The 19,544-nt window shown below is 37.6% G+C and overlaps 1 protein-coding gene across 1 annotated transcript in view; it reads right to left on the reverse strand.

Moving 5' to 3' along the window:
* LOC124722213 (sushi, von Willebrand factor type A, EGF and pentraxin domain-containing protein 1-like) overlaps positions 1 to 19,544 on the reverse strand; it is a 67,922-nt gene that overhangs the window by 17,378 nt on the left and 31,000 nt on the right. Inside the window, exon 4 of the mRNA XM_047247408.1 lies at positions 17,683 to 17,842. Coding sequence (XP_047103364.1) covers positions 17,683 to 17,842 — 160 coding nt within the window. The remainder of the gene's footprint in view (positions 1 to 17,682; positions 17,843 to 19,544) is intronic.

Here is a 19,544-nt window from a genome sequence, read left to right on the forward strand (position 1 = left end):
ACACACACACACACACACACAAACTAACACACCTATATATAGACACACAGGGTGCCTCACCTAATATCTCACCTAATATTACCACTGGAAACACCTCGCAAACAACAAACACTGAATAACCAATTCTGTAGACAGAAAGTGAGAAGAGGGGCTGGTGTAATTGGTTAATACAAACCATTGAGAAATGCATGGAAGTATGATTTTTAACACATACTTATGTTGTTTTTAAAAACGGAAACCTGTTATTATTTTTAGCACAACTGAAAATAGAAACAAATACTTTATCAATGTTGTTTGTTGCACTGTAAAATGTTAATAACATCCAGAGTAATTTGTAACATGAATTTGGCACTTGAGTAACTCCTCAGCAGTTCAATCATGTGTATCAGAGAGAACCGAATTTATTAGGAATACAAAAAGAACAGTGATGTAACGTAGGTACAGAAGAGACATGAACAGCATGTTACGTCCACATGCTAACATTTTTATTAGTCTCTATCTCTGAAGAATACTGTATGGTACTTTTTTGTTAGAAGAAATTGTACATTAAGATGAGAATGTAGTTAAACTTACAAATTTGTTTCTTGTTTTCAATTACAGAATGTAAAGGAGTGTGTCTTGACATTTCAGGCCAATAAATGTTCAAATTGGTGCCCATCATTTGCTGCACACATTTGCAGTGTACCGTGTAATAAATGTCTTACATGACACAATACATCTGGTGTAATGATGCCACAGGCTGCCTCAATATGATGTTTCATATCCTCTGGGGCTGTAGGCACATCACAATACACGTTCTCCTTTAACATACCCCACAGAAAGAAGTCTAAAGGTGTAAGATCAGGACAACGGGCTGGCCAATTTATGCATCCACCACGTCCTACAAAATTCCTGTCAAACATTCTGTCAAGGGTCAGCCTACTGTTCATTGCAGAATGTGCAGGAGCACCATCATGTTGATACCACATATGTCTATACATTTCCAGTGGGAAATTTTCTAGCAGTGTTGACATATCATTTTGTAGAAACTTGACATATTTTTCAGCTGTTTAGGTGTCTTCAATGAAGTGAGGACCAATGAGATGGTCACAAATTACTCCGCACCATACATTTACATTCCATGGTCACTGTCACTCTATCTGTCGAAGCCAGCAAGGACTGTTCATGAACCAGCAATGCATGTTTTGTAAATTTACTGCACCATGATATGTGAAATCTGCATCATCGGTAAACTGGTAGAACTGCAACGCATTCTCTGTTAATGCCCATTGAAAGAAATTCAGTTGATTATTAAAGTCATCTCCATGTAATTCCTGATGCAGCAGCACATGATATGGATATAATTTGTGATGATGAAGTATGCACATTACACTACTTTGACTCATTGCATTGCATCTAGCAATTTCACATGAACTCGTGTGTGTTAACAGCAACAGCAGCTAACACACCAACTGCGCCTGCTTCTCCTGTGATGGGTTTGTTATGGATGCCTTCACATGTTACGACCATACCTGTTGCATACAACTGTTTGTAGATATTTTCAAATGTGCGGCACATTGGATGATCTATGTCCGGGAACCTTTCTGCATACAACCTGCAGGCTGCAGCTGCATTTTGCCTACACTCATCAAACATGAGTGTCATCTCTGCCTTTTCAGAGCCAGAATAAACCATTTTCACAGTGCTTATGACACTGTGCACACCATTGTACTTGCGACCTTCTCACATTCCTACTGTGAATACTTGTGTTCTTACTTGAGTACAGTGCACTATCACAGATGTCTGGTAGCACAGTATACTACAGTTATTCTCAGTACAAGGACTAATTCAGCAAGTATTACATGCAGACACTGAGGCAGCCAAACTTGAAAAACATCGTAGTCTTCGTAAACATACCCCTACAGATCTTCTTTGTTACGTCATGTGACTGAACATCTGAGGTTTTCAAGCATCAACTTTATGTTACAAATTGCACTGGATGTTCTTAACATTTTACACTGTAACAAATGGCATTGATTAAGTATTTGTTTTTATTTTGAGTTATGCTAAGAATAAGAACAGGTTTCCATTCCAAAAAACTGTAAGTATGTGTTGAAAATCTTATTTCCGTGCATTTCTCAATGGTTTGTATCAACCAATTCCACCAGCCCTTCTCCTCACTTTCGGTCTGTGGAATTGGTTATTCAGTGTGGTTTGGGGGGTGTTTCCAGTGGTAATGTTAGATGACTCACCATTTATATACATACACACAGGGTGATTCACAAAGATATGCAAATATTTGAATGTGTTATTCTACAAGTAAAGCTAAAGAAAAAAGTTCACATAAACTTAGGTCCACAAATGTAAACGTAGACTTTTGGGTTGCAGTTGCCGAAACGTTGAAATTTTACAGATGACAATGTGGCCTCAAACCCAGAAGAACTTTATTGACATAGGTCCACAAATGTTTAGTTACGGAGCTACGACTAATAAAAGATTTTGCTTGAAATTTAGCAACTTTGTTAATATGAAGCCATTGAAAAACTGTACAAGGTTAACTAAAGCACAATTTCCATTTATTTTGTTGTTATTGGTCTGGTGAATCTAATGAAACATGTCCCAGAAACGTATCTGCAGTAGTTTTTCAGAACCTCCAGAGAAGCAAAGATTACTATAAACGTAAATTTGTTTACTTTCCATTAATAATGTAGAAACGTTTATGTCATTGTTGGCAACCATTAGTGAGTTGTTTCAGTCATCTTCTAACCTTGAAATGAGTTAGTTTTGTGCATTGTTCAGTGGAAGAACATAACAACAACAGTGTATTAAGGTGAAACCACATAGTAACTGTTTTAGTTTGTAGATTATTTATGAAACAGGGATGCCTTTCAAATTTATGGCAGAAGAACACACCTATATAGTCTTTATTTATGGCAAATGTGATGGTAATGCTATGGCTGAAGTTAATGAATATCACGTACATTATCCAACTCAGAGGATTCTGAATGCATTAGTGGAGTGTTTTGAATGTTATGAGAGACAGGTTCTCTACCTAGAATTCACTGTTCAACGTAGCCTGGGTACCAGTACGTGATGTATCTCTCAACGATTAAGCATTTTACAATATAAGGTATGGCATACACCGAAGTACAATAATCTGTATCCTTACTATGAACAAATGGGGCATCATTTTCATCCAGGAGATCCTGCCCTTCATTAGGAGTTGTGTAACTGGTTAAATACTAATTGGCAGTTACACAAATATATTTTATTTACTGATGAGGCACAGAGATGCTATAAACAATTTACATAATGAGCATGTGTGGCCTGAAGCAAACCCACATGCAACAGTGCAACATAATTTTCAGCAGTGATTTAGCATAAATATGTGGGGTGGTATAATCAACACACACTTTATTGGACCATTCATTTTCCCAGGACATCTAACTGGTGAGACAAACTTACAATTCTTTAAAGATGAAATGCCTGCTTGCTCAAGGATGTTCCACTTTCTATGCAACTGCAAAAGTATTTTCAACATGATGTCATGCCTCCACATTTCACCAACTCCGTTACTACATGTTTAAATGAACATTTTCCCCAGAAATGGATTGGTCATTGTGCTACATGTCTGTGGTCACCGAAATCGCCCGATTTAATACCAATCGATTTTTATGTGTGGTGATGGATGAAAGACATAGTTTATGAGGACAAAGCCAATACATGTGGCGCATTTCTTGCTCATATTATGAATGTGAAAGATGAAATTAACAGCATCCCTGTGAAACTGAAACGAGCAACAAAATCTGTTCATACAAATGCAGCTAAATGCATTGAACTCGGTGGAGACATTTTTGAACATTTATTGGGAATGTATTGTGAAATTGTATGTACACTGTACAACTTCCTTAACACAGAGCTTTGATTTTCCTGGTTTAACGTGAATTCACATGTGGTATGGTATAAATAAAAGCAAATTATCTGACACATCTATACAGTTTCAGTTAACCTTACTACCATCATTTTTCTAAAATTAAATTCTCTAAAACTTCTGTTGAAAACTTTGTGAAATTGTCTGGAATTTTAAAAAAATTGGGCCAAGTAGTTTATACGAGGTGTGTTTTTTTAAAAGTAAGGTATGTTTGAACATAAGTACACAATGAAGGTTATTTCAAAAAAGTAAATTTATTTTCAGAAAGTACATACTTCACCCTATTTTTCAACATAGTTGCCAAGTTTGTTGAAACACGTATCATACTTCTCAACCAATTTTAAAATACCCTCTTCAATTGTTGTCCTCATTGTGACAGTTGCCACTGAGGTGTTGTTTGAGGTGGAGGAACAGATGGTAATCAATTGGCACAAGATCAGGACTGCAGGGTGGCTGGTCTAAAGCTTCCCAGCCAAAACTGTCCAATAAATCATGGGTCTGACCTGCAGTGTGAGGTCTTGCATTGTCATGGAGAAGGACAATTCCCTTTGTCAGCATGCCTCATCTTTTGATTTGAATCACTCTGCTTAGCTTTCTCAGGGTTTGGCTGTATGCTTCTGCACTGATAATGGTTCTTCATTGCATGAAAACACCATGCCTATCCCAAAACACCAAAGCCATGATTTTGCACTGGGACAGAGCCTGTTTGGCCTTCACCTTTACAGGTAAGTGTGTGTGTCTCCATTCCATGCTCTGTTGCTTCGATTCGGGCATGATATGTGCAACACATGCTTTGTCTCCAGTTATGATCTAATTCAAGAAGCTGTCACCTTTTTCGTGATAACGAGTCAAGAATTTCATCGCACACCTAAACTTTAGGTGTTCAGAAACGATGTTGTAAAGCATTGATCTTGGCACATCAGGAAATTCGTTTGAGAGACCTGTTATTGTGAAGCACCTGTTCTCATGAATCCTCACTTCAACTAACGCCGCCAAATCATCTGTAATCAAAGAGGGGCAACTGGAGTGGTCCTCATCATGGACGTTGTCATGGGCATCTTTGAATTCTCGTACCCACTTACACACTTTGCTTTCACTCATAATAGTATCACTGTACATTTCGAAAATCTGTTGATCAATTTCTGCAGCAGACAGTTTCCTTGCTGACAAAAACCATATCACTGAACAAACCTCACATGCAGCGGGAGAGTTCATAGTCTTAAACATTATGAAAGCACAGAACAGAACCATACAGGTTAGCTACAGAGCTGAAATCGAGCACAGTTGTTCCCGATGCATGCTGGTACACAATGCATGCACTCGTTGTGGAATGCACACAAACTACTAGTGTCTACAATAAAATAGACCTTACTTAAAAAAACATGCTTTGTATAAGCTGATATTTGTGCGCTGAACAGGAAAGTTCAGAAAGTACAGAATTCTGATTCATGTCTGGCTATCCTTTTCTAGGTTTCCCACAATTTCGCAAAATCTGTTCATGCTAAACAGCAAAATAGATATTGCCCCTAAGTCATGTTTTCTCTAAAACACATGAAAGTCACTGTAGTCAGTAATACATGTAACACATGTAAAGAGGCAGTACAGTTGCCAGGAGAAAATGACTCTCTGTAAACCAGTTCACAGCCAAATGTCAATAGAAAGCTCACAGTCAATCCATATAAGTTCCAATAACAGGAACAAGGTGCAAGGTGGCACATGGATTGTTGTCAATAGGGCAGTCTAGTGGATAATGAGTGAGCAGCATAATGTGTGATGAATGCCAAGTGAGGTGCTCAGGCTGTGGTGGTCGCTTTTTGCGGCATATGATATCACATGGCATGCCTACCATACGGGAGACATGACTACTTCAAGGGAGATCAAAATGAAACCAAATCCTTGACAGCAGACAAAGGCTGTAGGAAGCCAAAAACCATTGTAAGGATAGCTAATCAGTAATGTACAATGTTACTTATTACCTGATGAGTTGTCAGAACAAGGCAAGAAATTTTGCATCTGCATAATATCAGCTAATGAATGAAAGTTGTTTGTAAATATTCTTACTGATCATGGTTGCACCAAAAGATTGTTAGGCCTGATGTGGAAACTGCAATACTAAGTCCTATCTTTTAAAATTGCCTTACTGAAGAGGATCAGAACAAAGTTCCTATTCTTGATTATTACAAGAATACACAAATGACAGATATAGAAATAAATTATCACACAACTGGAGCCGGCCGGAGTGGCTGAGCGGTTCTAGGCACTACAGTCTGGAACGGCGCGACTGCTACGGTTGCAGGTTCGAATCCTGCCTCGGGCTTGGATGTATGTGATGTGCTTAGGTTAGTCAGGTTTAAGTAGTTCTAAGTTCTAGGGGACTGATGACCATAGCAGTTAAGTCCCATAGTGCTCACAAGGGAATCTCCCCATTGCACCTCCCTCAGATTTAGTTATAAGTTGGCACAGTGGATAGGCCTTGAAAAACTGAACACAGATCAATCGAGAAAACAGGAAGAAGTTGTGTGGAACCATGAAAAAAAATAGTAAAATATACAAACTGAGTAGTCCATGTGCAAGATAAAGCAACATCAAGAAGAGCATGAGTTCAGGAGCGCCGTGGTCCCATGGTTAGGGTGAGTAACTGTGGAATGAGAGGTCCTGGGTTCAAGTCTTCCTCCGACTGAAAATTTTACTTTCTTTATTTTCGCAAAGTTATGATCTGTCCGTTCGTTCATTGACGACTCTGTTCACTGCAATAAGTTTAGTGTCTGTGTTTTGCGACCGCACTGCAAAACCGTGCGATTAGTAGACGAAAGGACGTGCCTCTCCAATGGGAACCGAAAACATTTGATCGCAAGGTCATAGGTCAACCGATTCCTCCACGGGAAAACACGTCTGATATATTCTGTATGACACTGGTGACATTGTGCGTCACATGACAGGAATATGTTGTCGAACCTCCTAACTTGTACACTTAGCGATTGGGTAAAAAGATTCTTCTACCTTGCCCGAATTAGGTTTTTTTGTGGATGTGATAATCACTTCCAAAAAAAGTGATGAAAACATAAGAGTTTGTCACATAAACTGAAAATAAAAAATTAAACTTTTCCCTCAAGAGAAGACTTGAACCTAGGACCTCTCGTTCCGTAGCTGCTGATGCTAACCACGGGACCACGGCACTGCTTGACTCCCAGTGGCCTTTATGTTGCCTATCTTCGCATGGACTACTCAGTTTGTATATTTTACTAATTTTTTTCATAGTTCCACACAACTTCTTCCTGTTTTCTTGATTGATCTGTGTTCAGTTTTTCAAGGCCTATCCACTGTGCCAACTTATAATTAAATCTGAGGGGGGTGCGATGGGGAGGTTCCCATGTCAGAGCCATTTTGAACACAACTGGAAAGCAATTGAAGATACTTGATAGAGAAAAAGGCATTGATCTAGATGCAACATCAACTTCATTCTACATGAAGTACACAGAATAACTGCCTCTTCTTCTAGCAACAGTTCACACCGATATTAATTTATTGTATCATCTGTATTGCATCAACTCCCAAACAAATGTTGTCAGGAAGTGATGGTATTCCAGATTACATCATAAAGCAATGTATTACAAGCAATTCACTGCCTCTTGCAAATATAATCAACTCATCTTTTCTGACAGGTACATTTATTGTCTGAATAAAAATTGCTAAAGTAATTCCTGTTACTAAGAAAGGCGACAAATGAAATATAGACAACTATTGTCCAATTACCTTATTATCAGGCTTTAGTAAAATAAAAGAAAAAGTAATGTATAATAGGTTAATTAAATAGGTAATATATAGTATAAATATGCAAATATGTTACAAAGAATTAATAAGATAGAAATAAAAATTTTATACCCATGAGCAAGACACAAGACAAAAGGAAGAGATTCATCTCAAGTCAGAAGGACATCAGCTTATAAAACTTCCATTATAAATAGTGCTATGCAAATTTACAATAGTCTTCCACATAAGGTAAAAATAATATCAGAATTCCCACAATTTTTTTTAAACAGCGGACAGTCTTATTAGATCATTGCTTCTGTTCAGAAGCAAAATTTTTAGGACATTTGAGATACAAAAGACTTTAAACAAGACAGTGCAGCTACTGCAAGTAGTGCAAGCCCCCTTAGGGATAAAGCTTAGTGAAATAATACTGATTTTGTACTTTGTGTGTGTGTGTGTGTGTGTGTGTGTGTGTGTGTGTGTGTGTGTGTTCGTCATACTAAGATTGATGATGTCAGAGAGATTTTACTGGTTCAATTAACAAATGTGGGACAAGATTTAGAGCTAAAGGTAGAGACAAGTGTGCAACGGCAAATCACTCTCAAAAATCAGTCTTCTGTTGCTTTCTATATGCTCATATGCTAAGCAGGATAGTACTACTACGGAACTGAAAAATCATAGGGGCCATTTAAAGCAGAATGGGGTAGCTGCACTCCCTGAACAGCAGCTTTTGGAATTGAAAACTACCCTTGAATCATTATTAACAGGACAAGTTGTTAAGTTTGCAGGTGTGAGTAAGTATGTATATGTTAGTGGAAAATGTTTTATAGGGGAGAGATGGAATCACACTGTTGACTTCTTAGCAACCTGTAACAGCAATTTTCTGCCAAGAATATCACATACTCCTAAAGTCCAATACATAAAAAGGCAGTTGGTCAGTCTATCACATCAAGCGAGAATTAAAATATTGAAACTTATGAGTTTTGCAGCAACTTAACACGCTTTTTAAATAAATCCTGGCTGATAATGTGACAAACTAAGCTACAAAATGATTTTTAATGATCTTATGTATAGTCCAGGACAACACATGATTAAAGACTTTTTCGTGCATAAACTGTATAAATTAAATAATTCTGATAGGCACTTGTGGAGATACCATATCAGAATAGAAGGCTATCTAAGAGTTTAGAATGGGACTAAGTACCCAGCCCAATTAATACACTGAATTAATTTTTGGGTTCCTTGGAAAACCTTGATGATGCCAGGCATTACAAGTCACATGGTATATTGCACGGTGAACAGATAGTGGAGGTAAACAAAATAATGACAGACAATGAAAATGAATATATAGAACTGGCATGAGGAGGGATGTCGAGAGAGCCAAAAATAGTTTGGTAATAAATATAATACAGATGGCAATAATCATGTCCGTGGATTGGAGCAACTGCAACAACTTGAGAGACTTAGAAACAGAAGACCTCAAAATAATCGGAATATGGGAAAATGAGATACATCACGTCTGATGCCCAGAGACACAAAACATGGTGATAAATCAGGTGATGAGTTCTATGTGTACAATAGCAAAAAGAAAATAAGTAACCAAAGACACTTAAGATATTTATGACTTATGCAGTCTTGAACAACAATGAGTTTTGGGATAGCTGGAGCATGTGCACTAACACAAGGTGGGAAACAAGCTGTACATGTGAGTCAGACAAGGAGGTGACTGATATCAGTGACTTATTCAAGGAATCAACAAAGGAAGAAGATTGTGTAAATCAAGCTTATTATAATTAATGGTTTTGAGGCAGAGAGTGACACAGAACTAACTGAAATGAGAGGAGGTTATGTTGTGAAATCTGAAAATGATAGCAATGACAGTAGCCTATATAACAGTAGGAAGAACAAAGGAGTTGCATTGGTAAGTGATGAAATGAGTGACATGTTATAGATTTCTGCCAAAGTTAATTATATTAATATGAATCATGGAGATTCATTAAGAAGTGGGGTACTGTTAGGTGCAGATCATGAATTTAAGTTGACTTATAGTGAGAGTGTTGAGAATAATGCAGCAGAAGAATTGATGGAAGTAAAGGTAGTAAATGAGATAAAAACTACTGAGGTCATTCCGCTAGGATATTGGATCAGCACATTTGTTTCTGTGAAGGGTGATTAGCAGGTGATTGGATGCGGATGTTAATTTAGAATGGCTGGAAATGAAGGAAAGTCATTTCAGTTTGCCAGACTGGAGTGCTTAAGCATAACCGCACGGTTTCCTCCAACCTTTTGGTGGAAATATAATAAATTTAAAATATGTCAGAAGACTGATAGCTTAATATGTGAAAAGGAGCAGTGAGAATGTCTTAGTAACTTCCAGAAGATGAAGCACTTTCAGAAATTTACATTTGCATAACAAAAGCTGTCAGCAAATGTTGAGAGATAGGGTAGTATTTATTAGGAGAAGGAGAACGAACGAGGGAAGCAATCTGTGATTAATGTGAATGTGGGGTTCTGGAAGTTTTATATTGACTCCAGCTGAAGCATTTCTTGACTGAAGAAAGCAAAGATTATACAGTTACCTTTGATGGAAGTCAAAATGAAATGAAGATTGGGGATTTTAGTAAGCCACTGAAGAAGAAGATCATGTTGCATTTTTATTGTGAGAACTCTGTGTTGCCAGCCGGGGTAGCCGAGTGGTTCTAGGCGCTACAGTCTGGAACTGCGTGACCACTACGGTTGCAGGTTCGAATCCTGCCTCGGGCATGGATGTGTGTGATGTCGTTAGGTTAGTTAGGTTTAAGTAGTTTTAAGTTCTAGAGGACTGATGACCTTAGAAGTTAAGTCCTGTAGTGCTCAGAGCCATTTTTGAACTCTGTGTTACATGTAGATTGTACAGTAATTTGTGATTTGTGGACTGATTAAGGATGTATTTTAGGAATTGACTTCCTAACAAAATTTAAGGAGGTTATTAACTGTAAAGATGTTGCCTACAACCTGATAGAGAGAGAGAGAGAGAGCACCTGAGAGCGCAATTCAAAAATGTGTTAAGTGAGAAAAGAGCACCTTATAATGTGGCCCTTTGTGTTTTAACATTATAATGGTTCAGTGGGAGCATGCAAATTTTTATTTACTTGGAGGTTTTTTGTGTATAATTTGTGAGTACATTAATCTTATTTAATTAGTGTGTAGAATAAGGTGGTAATGGTACTATTCCAGAGGACAGATATGTGAATAACGCTCAAAAGACTGACGATGGTATATATGTTTTGAGGGGCACTGAATGAGAGGAAGGGATATTTTTCTTTCAGAAATAAGCTGCAGTTGATGTGTAGGGAACATATACTTCAGAGATTTCTTTGTACATTAGATGTAAGCAACTTTTAATTTAATTCAAATTGGCGACTTATGGATACATTTTTCTTCTTAGTGTCATAACATATCTTAATTTGGATGCACTATCATGTTAGCTTCTTAAGGTTTTCAGGCTTTTCTGTGAAAGACAGAGAAATAGAGTTTACATGTAGAACTCATGATAGTGTAAAGTTCACCATGAATGTATGGTGAAGGATGGTATCCCTATGAGGGTAAAAAGCAAGGTAACACATTGTACAAATGCTGACTGTGGTACTTCTTACCATTGAAACTGCAATGTTAAGTAGTGGTGTGTGATGTGATGGTAAGAACTGCAAGTAAAGGTGCAGCTTCAGCCAAGAAACGTGTGTTGTCAGAAAAGGTGTACAGTGAATTGGTAGCAGGAGGTCTGCACAAAGGGGTGAAAGATGGAGCTTAGTGTAATCAAGGGAGATTACTAGAATGCAGGTTTGATATTTTCATGCCAAGGAGGGCTACCTGGGAGAAGAAGGTGGGATTTGGTATGCATGGATTATGGAAAACCTTCAGACAATTTGACCATTAGTAGCTGCAGGCTCTGAGAGTGCTGGCCATTGCATACAGCAGGAATCAAGTTATAGATAATTCATAAATCCAATGGAAAATATGAACACACATTTTGATTCATGTCAATTAAATGAGCTCAACAACATTTCACAAGAGTCTGTATAAGGAAAGTTGGCAAAGTTGTGATGAATAAACTAAATGTAATATTAGACTAATGAGTAAAACTTTAATTTCTGTTATGTCCATGCAAAGACAGAGATGAGATGGTTGATGCTCATAAGCAGCTGTGAATTGCCCTGGCTACTGTCAAACAACTAGCTGCTGCTGTGAATCAGTGCATTGGAAGAGCTCCTGAGAGTCATGCACCTGTGATACTGGTACCAGAGGTACCTCAAGTTCTATCCTTTCCTGTGAATCCTATCTCCTCTGCATAAAGTACAGGATCATTCACTTGACTGCAAGTGGCATGTCAATGGTAGATCTAGGCATCCTATGAAAGATGGGCAGGGAGCAGAGAGGACTCAGGGTGTTGTATTGATCCCCCTAACCAACTAGTTTGAGGTGCTGTCTTTCACTGAAACAGAAACTGAGCCAGCAGGACTCACTTCACGTGTTTTGTGGACACCTGTATTGTCCGGTGTCAAGAGGAGGCAGACACAAAAGGGTAAAAGTCTATTAATCATTGGCAGTTCAAACATATGGTGAATGATGGTACCCCTTACGGAAATGGCAGAAAGGGACACAGGACAGTGGATGCATTCAGTTTGTATGCCTGGTGGCCTCATTCAACTTGTTGAAGAGGCTATTCCAGCAGCTATTGAGGGAACAGGGTGCAACCAACTGCAGACTGTGATGCACATTGGAACAAACGATACCTGTCATCTGGGCTCTGAGGTCATACTTGAGTCATCCCAGCGACTGGCACAGTAGGTTGAGAAGACCAGCCTTGTGCATGGAGTTTCAATGAAAATCACAATTTTCAGCATTTACCCCAGAATTGATCATCACCCTTTGGTTCTTAGTCAAGTATAAGAACTGAACCAGAGACTTCAAAGGTTCTGCGACAAGTTAAGCTGCAACTTCCTGGACTTGCACTATAGGGTTGAGAACTGTAGCGTCCACATAAATGGGTCCAATGTGCACAACTGTGTGTGGAGTGCACACAAAGGTTTTTTGGATTATGTAAGTCTCCACCAAATCCAGATAATGATAGCTATAGAAACCCAGAAGTATCAGTGTAAGATCAAAAGAAATACCTCCCACAGATGAGAATATTAAAATTGTAATGGTAAACTGCCTAAGCATTCACAACAAAGTGGCAGAGTATGAAGTACTCATAAAAAGCAGTGAAGCACAGAAGCAAGTACAGAAAGCTGGCCGAAACCTGACATTGATAGCATCAAGACTTATGGGTAAAATTTATGTGTTTATCAAAAGGATAGGCAAATAGGAAATGGAGGTGGTGCATTTATCACAGTAGACAAGAAACTCAAATCCACCAACGTGGAAACTGAAGTTTCATGTGAGATTGTTTTGGCAAGACTCAGTATCAGAGGTGGACATAAAATGATAATTTGGCCCTTCTGATCGCTCACTGGACTCATCTCCTGATGTAACCAAAAACTTGAGATAAAAGTGAACTCAGTTCTCCAATCATTCTGTAATCATCAATGGAGACTTAAATCACCCAACAATTAACTGGAAAATTACAGTTTTGTTAGTGATGGGTGTGGTAAGACATCCTGTGAAACATTATTAAATATCTTCTCCAAACACTACATAGAGCAGATAGTTAGGAACCTGACTCATGATTTCAATATATTGGATATATTAAAAAACTAAAAACCCGCTTCGATTGCGAAAAAAGCACCTAATGTTAAATGTTAACCCAGGTTTCGGCATCGATAACTACACCTTCTTCAGAACAACAATAAAACCCACAAGTTCCTGAGACGACCTTTGTCAATGATTAAAAGAACATCATAGCTATACATTTATAAACTAAAAAGAAAAGGAAAACACAAACAGTACATATGTACAAAGTCAAAACCACTACTTAACTTAATGGTGTATGCTCCAACTCACACCAGCCTATGTTCGATGGGCCATGACCCACCATAAACTGCAGCTACAAACGGTCGCTCACTTACAAGCCTGACCCGCTATCTATGCACATGTGCAAGACAAGGGAAGTTACTTGAATGCGCATGCGCATATGAATATGAGAAAGTTTATACATGGGTCGGGGCTAAATAGCCCATATATTCCCAGCAGTGGATCGACGTATATCAAAAAATGAAATGGACAGAACAAGTGACGAGCTAAATAGGAGATGAAACCTAAAAATAACTGCACATGGTTGCTTATGCTAGTAAAGAAACTTATATATGAAGCTACCTATGACAACAGGATGAACTCTTAAAAACTATACCTAAAGCCAGTAGTTAGCCTTGTGGGGGGGAGGGGGGGGGCTGAGAAGAGATGTAATCTAAAGACGTCGTGGTAATAAAGATATAGGGATAAAACGTGAGGTGTTCAATGGGCTAAAATCACCTTCATCATAAAAGGAAAATGAGAATAAAAAGAAAGAAGATGAACAGCTTGACCAACCGCGCTCGCCAATCAGCGCGCACATGTGATAATCCCCAAATCCCCAGATCATCAGACTTACAAGTATGAAGAACAAAGTAAAGGTGCAAAACCATCAAAAAATTTTATATTTCTTAGTAGGAGATGGTCATTGAGGATATTGTCTTTAACATGTTGCAGATGCTTAAAGATCTGCATTTCTTCCAAAACATCCAGTTTTAAGCCCTTAACTTTGGCATGAAGTAACTCGATATTAATTTGAGGGCTCAATGCATGAGCCATTTGCACAAGGTGTTCCGCATAAGTAGAGCCCTTAGTACCATCACCGCTTCTAGTAGGAATATGTTCTTTATACCTGAGACCCAGAGCTCGCCCTGTTTGCCTGATGTAAAATTTTGGATAATCCCCGCATGTAATTTTATATACTTCTGATTGGGAAAGTTTATCGCTCTTACTCTGCAAGGAGTGAATTAAATTCCTATGTAAACCATTATTAGTAGAATAGGCGACTCTGAAATTATGGGCTCTGAGTAAATGCCCCAATTTATAATTTATATTGCCTATGTAAGGGATAGATATCGTTGCCACCTGTTTATGTATAGCTATGGTGTTCTTTTAATCATTGACAAAGGTCTTCTTAGGCACTTGTTGGTTTTATTGTTGTTCTGAAGAAGGTGTAGTTATCTACGCCAAAACCTGGGTTAACATTTAACACTAGGTGCTTTTTTCGCAATCGAGGTGGGTTTTTAGTTTTTTAATATATTACGCTGCGATGTTGAAGGTTCTTCTATTGGATCTAATGGCAACAAAAAGACCTGACCTCTTTGAATATGTCCACATCAAAATTGATATCAGTTACCATGATGCAGTTGTGGCAACAGTGATTACCAAAGTACAAAGGGCAAATAAAACAAACAGGAAGATATATACGTTCAGTAAGCTAGATAAAAGATCAGTAGGTCATATCTCAACCAGGAACTTGAAACTACTAGCACAGGGCAGGAGCATGTAGAGGAACTATGACTCAAGTTTAAAAGAATAGTTGACCACGCACTGGATAAATATGTATACAGTAGAACAGTTCATAATGGGAGGAAACCTCTGTGGTATACAGTCATTGAATGGAAACTTTTAAGGAAACCGAGATTACTGCATAATGGGGGTAAAACAAAACTTAGGGCTATAGATAGAGAGATGATGTTTGGCTGTCAAGACACCTATGTGTGATGTCTTCAATGACTTCCATAGCAGAAAATTGTCAAATGATCTTCCACAAACCCAAAGAAATTCTGCTTATATGGATAAGCTGTTAGTGGCAGCAGAGTTAGTGTTCAGACCTTAACGAATGAGACAGGACCTGAAATTGAAGGTAGCAAAGCAAAAGCTAGAGTGTTTAACTACACTATCAACTGTTGCTTTACAAATAAAGACCCAGGGGAATCAGTGATGTTGAGAAACAGGTGAAATCATTAAAACTAAAGAAAGCTCCAGGGCCTGATGAAATCCCTGTCACATTCTAGTTAGCCCCTCTTCTAACTATCATCTATCATAGGCCCTTCAAACAGAAAAACATGCCCAGTTCTCATAAAAAGGGACAGGTCACATCAGTCTACAAAAAGGCAGTAGACGTGATCCATTAAACTACCGTCCAGTATCCCTGACATTGATTTGGTGAAGAATCTTAGAACATATTCTGAGCTCATATATAATGAGGTATCTTGAACAGAATGACCTGCTCAGTGCCAACCAGCATGGATTCCGAAAACATTGATCATGTGAAACCCATTTCTCACTTTTGTCACATGATATACTGAACACTTTGGATCCAGGCAGTCAGGTAGATGCAGTATTTCTTGACTTCCAAAATGCATTTAACTCAGTACCACACCTAGTCTTATTAACAAAAGTACAATCATATGAGGTATCAAGTGAAATTTGTGACTGGACTGAGGACTTTTTGGTTGGTAGAAGACAGCATGTCATCTTGGATATAGGTTCATCGTCAGATGTAGAAGTAACTTTAGGCATGTCCCAGGGAAATGTTTTGGGACCCTTGCTGTTCATGTTGTATATTAATGATTTTGAACACAATATTAATAATAACTTCAGAGTTTTTGCACAGGATCCAGTTATCTTTAATGAAGTAGATTCTGAAGGAAGCTGCATAAATATTCAGTCAGATACTGATAATATTTCAAAGTCATGGAAAGATTGGCAACTTGCTTTAAGTCTTCAGAAATGTAAAATTGTGTACTTCACAAAATGAAAAAAAAAAAAAAAAAAAAAAAAAAAAAATCCTTTGACTATAAACTCAATGAGTCACTGTTGGATGGGTCAACACATACAAATACCTGGATGTAATAGTTTGTAGGAATATGAAATTGAATGATCACATAGGCTCAGTCATGGGTAAAGCAGGTGATAGACTTTGGTTTATTGGTAGAATACTGGGAAAGTTCAATCAGCCTACAAAGGAGATTGCTTACAAATCACTTGCATGACCAGTTGTAGAATACTGCTCAAGTGTGTGGGACCCATACCAAATAGGACTAACAGAAGATATTGAACATACGCAGAAAAGAACAGCATGAATGGCGGCAGGTTTGTTTGATCCATGGGAGAGCATCACAGAGATGCTGAAGGAACTGAACTGGAAGACTCTTGAATATAGATGTAATCTATCCCAAGAAAGTCTATTAACAAAGTTTCAAGAACTGGCTTTACATAATGACTCTAGGAATATACCACAATCCCCTGTGTATTGCTAAAATAGGGATTGTGAGTACAAGATTAGAATAATTGCTGCATGCACAGAGACATTCAAACAATAATTCTTCCTGTACTCCATATGTGAATGGAATGGAAAGAAACCCTAATACCTGGTACAGTGGAACATACCCTCTGCTACGCACTCATGATGGTTTTCAGGTATAGATGTAAATGTAGATGCAGACGTAGATGTGCACTATGTTGAACTATAGCCACTACCAGCATGGTCAAAATATTGTGCCACTGTTTTAACTGGTTCAGATGCTACAGCATGAATTAAAAGTAAAGAATATGCAAATTGAGCTGGAATACCATAATTGAGACATGTCTGCATGTAAAAATGACAGCATGATGCAAGCATACATAACCCATTTTAATATGTAGAAAGATAGTAGACAAGATCAATTTCATGCCAAAATGAGCTTTTCACTGAAATGGCAATTGATGAAATTGACTGTAATTCAAATGTGGTGTGATATTTGTAAAGTTTGATAACACCACCGAAACCCACATGAAAAGCCACTTCAAAATTATTAATCACTAGACTAATATTCATATATGTTCATTCAGTTTTGTATATGTTTCTTATAATGAGAGATTTACTATTTTAGTTTCTAAAAGAGTGTCAGTAGATGTAGAATGGAAAAACAAAGTAATTATTGTAGCAGGTTTAAGTGGCCTTAACAAGTTACAGTTCAGAATGGCTGAAGTTTTATTTAAATTTCTGTATACCTCAACATTATACTGTGTATTGTTCATCTACTTACGGGAATGACTGGGCCACTGACTGAACAAAGAATTTCTCCATGTCAAACTGATCTCTTGAGACACTTCCTGATTCATCTAATAGGAATAACATACTTGTTGCAACTCCATTCAAAGTGAGGTTTATTTTCTGGAAAAAATCTTCACCTATTTCTTCAGGTGCTGAAATGCAATAGAGAAATAAATAATTGTTGTGAGGTACATGAAAAGGAAATTAAAATATCTTTGAGATATAGATATTTGAATTATGATGGTGTGATTTTAGAATTTATTCATTTATTGGTATGAAGAACAAGAGTAGACCAAATGCCAAACTTTGGAGCACACCTTACTCAATGATTCCCTGCCACACATCTTCTGTTTTATATTGTTAAGGTATGCATCCATTCTTACAATGTGAATGCTTTTAAAGTTACACTACTTTGATTTCACCAATATAATTTTATGGTCCACACAAATGAAGTCTTTGTCAAAATTACACAAAATGCCAACAGAGTAATTTATCCTATTTAGCTCTCCCACAAATGATTTTTGAGACCATGGATATCTTTTGCTGTAGAGATACCTTTGTGGAAGAAAAACTGAGTTGTTTTAAGGAAGATTGTAAGATATTCTGTGTTAACAACTTCCTCAAAAAATTTAAAAAAAAAATTAAAAAGAGGGCAAGTGGTCTATAATTATAGGTTACTTTCTTATCGCCACTTTTATACATGTCTGTTACTACCACTTGCACCAGCCTTTCAGGAAATACAGTGTGACTGATTGTCACATTGAAAAAGAAAATCAAGTAAGTGCTTCCAAATCAGCACAAGATTGTAGCAGTTTGAAATACTGTCATAACCAAAAGAGATACTGCTTTTCAGTTAGCAAATACTTTCAGTGATCTGTTTAACAGCTTATTTGCTGGTAATGGAGTACACAGTGCCTGTCTAATGAAGCCTAATGCATTTACTTTTGATGGTATATTCTTTTTTCTGTGTTTTTACAATTACTGCATTGTAAAATAATCAATTCACTATGGGAATTAGTTCTAATTGTTTTTGTAAATTATAAGTTTTATCTTGATTTCTTCATCCATCCATGTCTCAGCATGGCTGTACAGTTTGAGATGTTTTTCATTTTTAAGAGTGAGATTTTTTACCTGAGTTACTATACAGTTTACAGCATATGCATTAGTTTTGGACGAGTAGCATGTCATCTGCAAAAACATGATAATTCTTAAAAATGGATAAAACAATGGGCTCACAACTGCCTGAAATTAATAATTGATGCTTTGTACCTCAGCCCAGAAACTCAATGCCACACTCTTCCTTTCATTTCAGTTTAATGTGCAGTCTGAGCACAGCCCCACAAAATACTTAAGAATGCACAGGAATGTGAGGTTAGCTTTTTCATCAGAATATAATAGGACTGAATTATAATGCAGTTGGTCTTATTCTCTGGAAAATTTAGAGGACTATATGTTACAACAGGACACAAGCACAAAAATGTTGAAATAAGTATATTTTGTAGCGATCATCACACAGAAGTGTGTGCTTGTGAATTAACACTGAAAAATATCAAAAATGTAGGAAAAGACAGATTCTGTTTACTACAAAGATTGCTGCTTACCATAAAGAAGACGACTTGTCTTCCTTACAGTAAATAGCACTCTGTCTTTCCTACATTGTTGATATTGCTACCTGGACTTTCCATAGTTTGAATACCGAAAAAGAATTCACTTTTTATTGTAACTGTATACAGATCTCCACTGGGAAATTTTGAACAGTTTACAAGGTGAATGGTGTCTGGCTGCTGTGCAGAGGACCTGATTTCAATTCCCTGTTCTGCCAGGATGGAAGGACTGGTACAATGTGCACTCAGT

The sequence above is a fragment of the Schistocerca piceifrons genome, chromosome X (genome assembly GCF_021461385.2).
Source record: "Schistocerca piceifrons isolate TAMUIC-IGC-003096 chromosome X, iqSchPice1.1, whole genome shotgun sequence".
Taxonomy (NCBI): domain Eukaryota; kingdom Metazoa; phylum Arthropoda; class Insecta; order Orthoptera; family Acrididae; genus Schistocerca; species Schistocerca piceifrons.